This window comes from Oncorhynchus clarkii, chromosome 7 (genome assembly GCF_045791955.1).
Source record: "Oncorhynchus clarkii lewisi isolate Uvic-CL-2024 chromosome 7, UVic_Ocla_1.0, whole genome shotgun sequence".
Lineage (NCBI taxonomy): Eukaryota > Metazoa > Chordata > Actinopteri > Salmoniformes > Salmonidae > Oncorhynchus > Oncorhynchus clarkii.
This window is the reverse complement of record NC_092153.1, coordinates 53,118,429-53,125,473: the sequence shown is the minus strand read 5'-3', so window position 1 is coordinate 53,125,473 and position 7,045 is coordinate 53,118,429. Positions and strand designations below refer to the sequence as shown.

At 44.2% G+C, this 7,045-nt stretch overlaps 1 protein-coding gene across 2 annotated transcripts in view; it reads right to left on the bottom strand.

Annotated features, from left to right (window-relative positions):
- Positions 1-485: 485 nt before the first annotated feature.
- The window catches only part of LOC139413459 (small ribosomal subunit protein bS16m-like), a 42,904-nt gene continuing 36,344 nt past the window's right edge, over positions 486-7,045 (bottom strand). The window contains exons 2-5 of one of the 2 annotated variants that reach the window (XM_071160880.1): positions 3,357-3,456; positions 3,106-3,131; positions 2,247-2,513; positions 1,145-1,337 (exon numbers count right to left, since the gene is read on the bottom strand). In XM_071160880.1, coding sequence (XP_071016981.1) covers positions 1,216-1,337; positions 2,247-2,513; positions 3,106-3,131; positions 3,357-3,358 — 417 coding nt within the window. In that variant the 5' untranslated portion in view covers positions 3,359-3,456 and the 3' untranslated portion in view covers positions 1,145-1,215. Of the gene's footprint in view, positions 1,338-2,246; positions 2,514-3,105; positions 3,257-3,356; positions 3,457-7,045 lie in introns of those variants that run through there. The other variant, XM_071160881.1, reaches the window with a different exon arrangement.

Sequence of the window (7,045 nt, the reverse complement as noted above, 5' to 3'; positions counted from 1 at the left end):
GCTGCGCCTTCTTCACGATGCTGTCTGTGTGAGTGGACCAATTCAGTTTGTCTGTGATGTGTATGCCGAGGAACTTAAAACTTGCTACCCTCTCCACTACTGTTCCATCGATGTGGATAGGGGGGTGTTCCCTCTGCTGTTTCCTGAAGGTGGTTAGAGAGTTGGACTAGTTAACTGTAAGGTTGCAAGATTGAATCCCCGAGCTGACAAGGTAAAAATCTGTCGTTCTGCCCCTGAACAAGGCAGTTAACCCACTGTTCCTAGGCCGTCATTGAAAATAAGAATGTGTTCTTAACTGACTTGCCTAGTTAAATAAAGGTGTTAAAAAATAAATACATTTATAATAAAACAATTGGCCAAATCAGTGTCCAAAAATACCGATTTCCGATTGTTATGAAAACTTGAAATCGGCCCTAATTAATCGGCCTTTCCGATTAATCGGTCGACCGCTAGTATTGTGTGTAGATAGGTGAGGAATACATCTATATAATCAATTTTTTATTCAGACTAACACAAAATGTTGAGTAAGTCCAGGGGTATGAATACTTTAAGGCACTGTATGTCATTACTCTCCTATGTTTGACGGACTTAAATATTGCGTCCACCATCCAACAGGGTCACATTTTAAAAACAGTACAACTTATATAGCATACATAAATGTTTCATATGCACGACATAAATGCTTCACAAATCCTCTATATTTGTATGTCATGCTCTATAAATGGTGCATAAACATACACATTGTGTATGTGACATTTGGCAATTCACCCTACATTGTGCCTGGTTATGACATCCTTTATAGAGTGTGACATACACTTAGATTATATATGAAGACTTTATGTACGACATACGTTATTCTTTCGTTTAAAATGGGACCTCAAAAGGTTAAATGACTGTCCCACAGGGGCCTCTATGCAAAATACATCCACATTAGTTTCATCAGCCTGGTTATGACATCCTTTTATACATCATTTATAGAGTATGACATATCATTTAAGTGTATCTGAAGACTATGTGGTGCTTATGACGACTTTATGTATGCTATATGAAGCCTTCATAAGTTGTTCTGTTAAGCACTGCTTATGAATATTCATAGTTCACAAAGACTTTCACTGGAAACAGTTAACCTTTTGGGAGGAGAATGGCATTTCTAGCTGTCCTTTGTGTACAGTAACCACACCCTGCTATGCTTGACAGTCCCCCATGCTCCAGCTATCATAGTTGCTGCTGCTTAACTCCATCCTGTGGAGCTGCTTCCTCTGCTAGTTCTGCCAGGGCCCTGTGACGCTCTGTTTCTGTCACCGTCATGGGATGCAGGGGGAAAAACCCAGCCAGTCCTACAGGAAGACATGAGAGGGTTGACAGTGTCTTAGACCACATAGATTCCCAGGTAGCATTGAGACTTAATTGGAAGTATTGATTACATTTAAAAGTATACTACACTGAACAAAGTGTTGGTGTTGGTCCCATGCATCATGAGTTAAAATCAAAGTTCCCAGAAATGTTGCGTATGCACAAAAAGCTTCTTTCTCTTAAATGTTGCTTAACAGCATCATCATCATTACACAGGTGCCCCTTGTGCTGGGGACAAGAAAATGTCACTCTAAAATGTGCAGTTTTGTCACACAACACAATACCACAGATGTCTCAAGTTGAGGGAGCGTGCAATTGGCATTCTGACTGCAGGAATGTCCAGCAGAGCTGTTGCCAGAGAATTTAATGTTAATTTCTCTGCCATAAGCCGCCTCCAACGTTGTTTTAGAGAATTTGGCAGTACATCTAACCAGCCTCACAACCCCAGAGCATGTGTATGGCGTCATGTGGGTGAGTGGTTTATTGTGAACAGAGTGCCCCATGGTGGCAGTGGGATTATGGTATGGGCAGGCATAAGCTATGGACAACATACAAAATTGCATTTTATCAATGGCAATTTGAATGCACAGAGATAACGTGACGAGATCCTGAGGCCAAATATCGTGCCATTCATCTGCCGCCATTACCTCATGTTTCCCAGTCATGTGAAATCCATGGATTTGGGCCTAACAAATGTATTTCAATTGACTGATTTCCTTACATAAACTGTAATTCAGTAAAATTGTAAAAATGGTTGCGTTTATATTTTTGTTCAGTATAGTTAGTTTATGAACCTGTGATTTAGTGTCTTTTCCATGAAGTAGGCCTTACACTGGTCATTTCAATAAACTTGTAAAGTGTGTGTTGGCATGGTGAGGGTAGAGGGAACACACCTAGAAGTTTGGCCACAGGCTTCGTTGGATGTGCACCACAGCCCATCCAGTACTTGATCCTGTCATAGTTGATGCTGACAAGTTTCTCATTGTAGATGTTTGGCAGGGGGTCATAAGAGCCTAGCTGTTCTATGTATTTACTGTCTCGTGATCGCTTGTTGTAAGCTGCCACAATGCGGTAGAAAGGTCTGTTAGACTGTTTGTGGCCAGCCATTGCCAATCTGATGACAATGTGTCCTCCATGGTATGTCTTCAGTAGGAAGGATGCTGTAAGGATAATACAATAAAATCAGCGTTGTATTGTTTCGTTAAATGGTGAAATTAATATGCAATTAAGTTGGCTGAAAAAAAGAACACCCTTTGAAGTAGGAAGTTTTTTATGTCAAAGAGTAAGCAATTAGGGATTCACACTGTTTTTACCGCTTACACACCACAACCACTCCAATAACACTATGCTATCTGCAAAATACTTGAATCTGGATCGCCACCCACGGTAACGGTTATCTAACATGGTGGAACTCTCTTTTAACAATATCTGCAATAAATGGGAACACCACACACCCAACAGTATTTCATGTCTGGACAATAACTCATTAGCAAGTGGCCATCCCATAATACAAATAACACTCAATGTCTTGCTATTGTGTTGCCATCTGTTGTCTATCTGTTGTGTATTCCATGAAATAAACATTACTTATCAGAAACATCATTGGTATAACTACTAGCTTGCTATACACCATACTCATGGCTCGTCAACAGTAAAGGTACAGACATTTCCGGGTAGCTAATAAGCGGACCCCAATGTGCTAGTTAGCCCATGTTTACAGCGTTAGTTAAATAGCAACCTGATCATACTTACATAGATGGACCATGTTTAGGTATACCCTGCAAAAGAGGTCAAACGAATATGTAAAAGATCGAACACGTTTTCAACATTACAGAAAAGAGCACTTCTATTGTCTAATGTGACATTTGTAATGGAGCAGCCATTTACACACACACACACACACACACACACACACACACACACACACACACACACACACACACACACACACACACGTGTGGTCAGCATAGCACTCAAAGGAATTAAAGTGGCTATTGGCTTACATGTCCTAGAATAGCTTGGTATCCCTCAGTGCTGACTCTTAATTTACATATGCACTGTGTTGGAAAGTACAGACTGGATGCCAGAACAACACAAAGCAGTCTGTAAAAAGAAACAAAGTATTTTCAGTGTGGGTGTCACAGGTCTCAAGTGTTTCATTTAAAAAGTTATAGATTGCCTCAAAATGTGCATTTCCCCCAGTCTGACAATAAGTATATAATATCATACTAAGATGTTACTTCTCACAGGTTGTCTGAATTTCTTAAGGGTGGTGGGAATTTGTGGGAATTAGGGCTACTAAATTGGCCTCTTTTTCAACTGTATTTTTCATCTATTTCAGGTTTGCTTGGTTGATATGATGACATTGATTGTTAAAGGCCCAGTGCAGCCAAAATTCAGTTTTGCCTGTGTTTTCAAATTAAATTAAATGTTGTTGGTCACGTGCTTAATTCAATAGGTGTCAACTTTACCGTGAAATGCTTACTTATGAACCCTTTCCCAACAATACAAAGTTAAAAAATAAACATTTACAAAATAAAAAAGGAAATAAGTCACAATAACGAAGCTATATACAAGAAGTACCAGTACCAAGTCAAGGTAGTTGAGGTTATTGAGGTAACATGTCATCTAGCTCTCACAATCTCACATCTGAATTAGACATTCATCCATGTTTCCCAAACGTGAAATTTCGAAGTTGTTGCAAATGTCAATTTTTTGGGGGATAGGCTTAAAACACAAATCTAAAAAACGACTTTCTATTGCTGGATTCAAACTTGCAACCTTTGGAATCAGATGCCTACTGCCATCCTCATCCACAACACCCTAGCAAAACCACTCACTGTTGCCCCTAGTGGCCAGTTTCTACATCATCTCCCGACATCCTCAGACTTGGATGGAAGTTGAATACTGACTTGTATCACTGGTGACCTGGTTGAACATGTACATGTAGGTAGGGGTAAAAGTGAGTCGTCCAGCAGCATATGTGAAGAGTGAAAGTGTGTGTGCGTGTGTTGGAGTGTCAGTGTAGTATGTGTGAGTGTGTGGGTAGAGTCCAGTGAGTGTGCTTAGAGCCAGTGCAAGAGATTCAGTGAAAAAAAAGGATATTCATGCAAATAGTCCAGGTAGCCACTTGATTAACTGTACAGCAGTCGTATGGCTTAGGGGTAGAAGCTGTTCGGGAGCTTTTTGGTTCCAGACTTGGCGCTCCGGTATGGCTTGCTGTTCGGTGTCAGAGAGAACAGTCTATGACTTGGATGGCTGGAGTCTTTGACAATTTTTAGGGCCTTCTAATGACACCGCCTGGTATAGAGGTCCTGGATTGCAGGGAGCAAGGCCCCAGTGATGTACTGGGCCATACTCACTATCCTCTGTAGCGCCTTGTGGTCGGATGCCAAGCAGTTGCCATACCAAGCAGTGATGCTGCTTGTCAAGATGCTGTCAATGGTTCAACTGTAAAACGTTAAATATTTTCAAAATTGTCATGCCCTCTTCACTACTGTGTTGGTGTGTTTGGACCATGATAGGTCCTTAGTGATGTGGACACCAAGGAACATGAGCTTGGGGGGCACTATGGTGTTGAATTCTGAGCTATAGTCAATGAACAGCATTCTCACATAGGTGTTCCTTTTGTCCAGGTGGGAAAGGGCATTCTGGAGTGCAATAGAGATTCTGTCATCTGTGGATCTTTTGGGGCGGTATGTGAATTGGAGTGGGTCCAGGGTGTCTGGGATGATGGTGTTGATGTGAGCCATGACCAGCATTTTAAAGCATTTCATGGCTACAGGTGTGAGTGCTATGTGGAGATAGTCATTTAGACAGGTTACCTTGGCGTTCTTGGGCACAGAGACAATGGTGGTCTGCTTGAAACATGTAGGTTTTACAGACTGGATCAGGGAGAGGTTGAATGTTCTGAGTATGCGTCCTGGTTATCCGTCTGAAAGTTAACCTGTTCAAAGGTTTTACTCGGCTACGGAGAGTGTGATCACACAGATGTCCGGAACAGCTGATGCTCTCATGTATGGTTCGGTGTTCCTTGCCTAGAAGCGAGCATAGAAGACATTTAACTCATCTGGTAGGCTTGCGTCACTGGGGAGCTCGTGGATAGGTTTCCCTTTGTAATCTGTGATGGTTTGCAAGCCCTGAAACATCCGACGGGCATCCGAGATGGTGTAGTACGATTTGAACTTAGTCCTGTATTAATGCTTTGCCTGTTTGATGGTTTGTCAGAGGGCATAGCAGGATTTCTTATAAGCGTCCGGATTAGTATCCCGCTCCTTGAAAGTGACAGCTCTAGCCTTTAGTTTAATGCGGATGTTGCCTGTAATCCATGGCTTCTGGTTGGGATATGTACAGTTGAAGTCGGAAGGTTACATACATTTAGGTTGGAGTCATTAAAAAACTTGTTTTTAAACCACTCCACAAATGTATTGTTAACAAACTATAGTTTTGGCATGTCGGTTAGGACATCTATTTTGTGCATGACACAAGTAATTTTTCCAAACAATGTTCAAAACATAGAAAATACAGTAAACTATTATTTTAGGGGAGGGTCTGGGTGGGCATCTGTCCGCGGTGGCGGCTCTTGGACAATTCATTGTATCGACTGGCGGATCTGGGAGAATCTGGTCGACTGGCGGATCTGGGAGAATCTGGTCGACTGGCGGATCTGGGAGAATCTGGTCGACTGGCGGATCTGGGAGAATCTGGTCGACTGGCGGATCAGGCAGAATCTGGTCGACTGGCGGAACTGGGAGAATCTGGTCGACTGGCAGATCTGGGAGAATCTGGACGACATCTGAGAGAGTCTGGACGACTGGCAGATCTGGAAGAGTCTGGACGACTGGCAGATCTGGAAGAGTCTGGACGACTGGCAGATCTGGAAGAGTCTGGACGACTGGCAGATCTGGAAGAGTCTGGTCGACTGGCAGATCTGGAAGAGTCTGGTCGACTGGCAGATCTGGAAGAGTCTGGTCGACTGGCAGATCTGGAAGAGTCTGGACGACTGGCAGATCTGGAAGAGTCTGGACGACTGGCAGATCTGGAAGAGTCTGGACGACTGGCAGATCTGGAAGAGTCTGGACGACTGGCAGATCTGGAAGAGTCTGGACGACTGGCAGATCTGGAAGAGTCTGGACGACTGGCAGATCTGGAAGAGTCTGGTCGACTGGCAGCTCTGTCTGCTCCATGCTGACTGGCTGCTCCATGCTGACTGGCAGCTCTGGCTGCTCCATGCTGACTGGCTGCTCTGGCTGCTCCATGCTGACTGGCGGCCCTGGCTGCTCCATGCTGACTGGCGGCCCTGGCTGCTCCATGCTGACTGGCGGCCCTGGCTGCTCCATGCTGACTGGCGGCCCTGGCTGCTCCATGCTGACTGGCGGCCCTGGCTGCTCCATGCTAACTGGCAGCTCTGGCGGCTCCTTGCAGACTGGCAGCTCTGGCGGCTCCTTGCAGACTGGCAGCTCTGGCGGCTCCTTGCAGACTGGCAGCTTTGGCGGCATCCTGCAGACAGGCAGCTCTGGCGGCTCCTTGCAGACTGGCAGCTCCATGCAGACTGGCAGCTCTATGCAGACTGGCAGCTCCATGCAGACTGGCAGCTCCTTGCAGACTGGCAGCTCCTTGCAGACTGGCAGCTCCTTGCTAACTGGCAGCTCTATGCTAACTGGCAGCTCTATGTTAACTGGCAGTTCTGAAC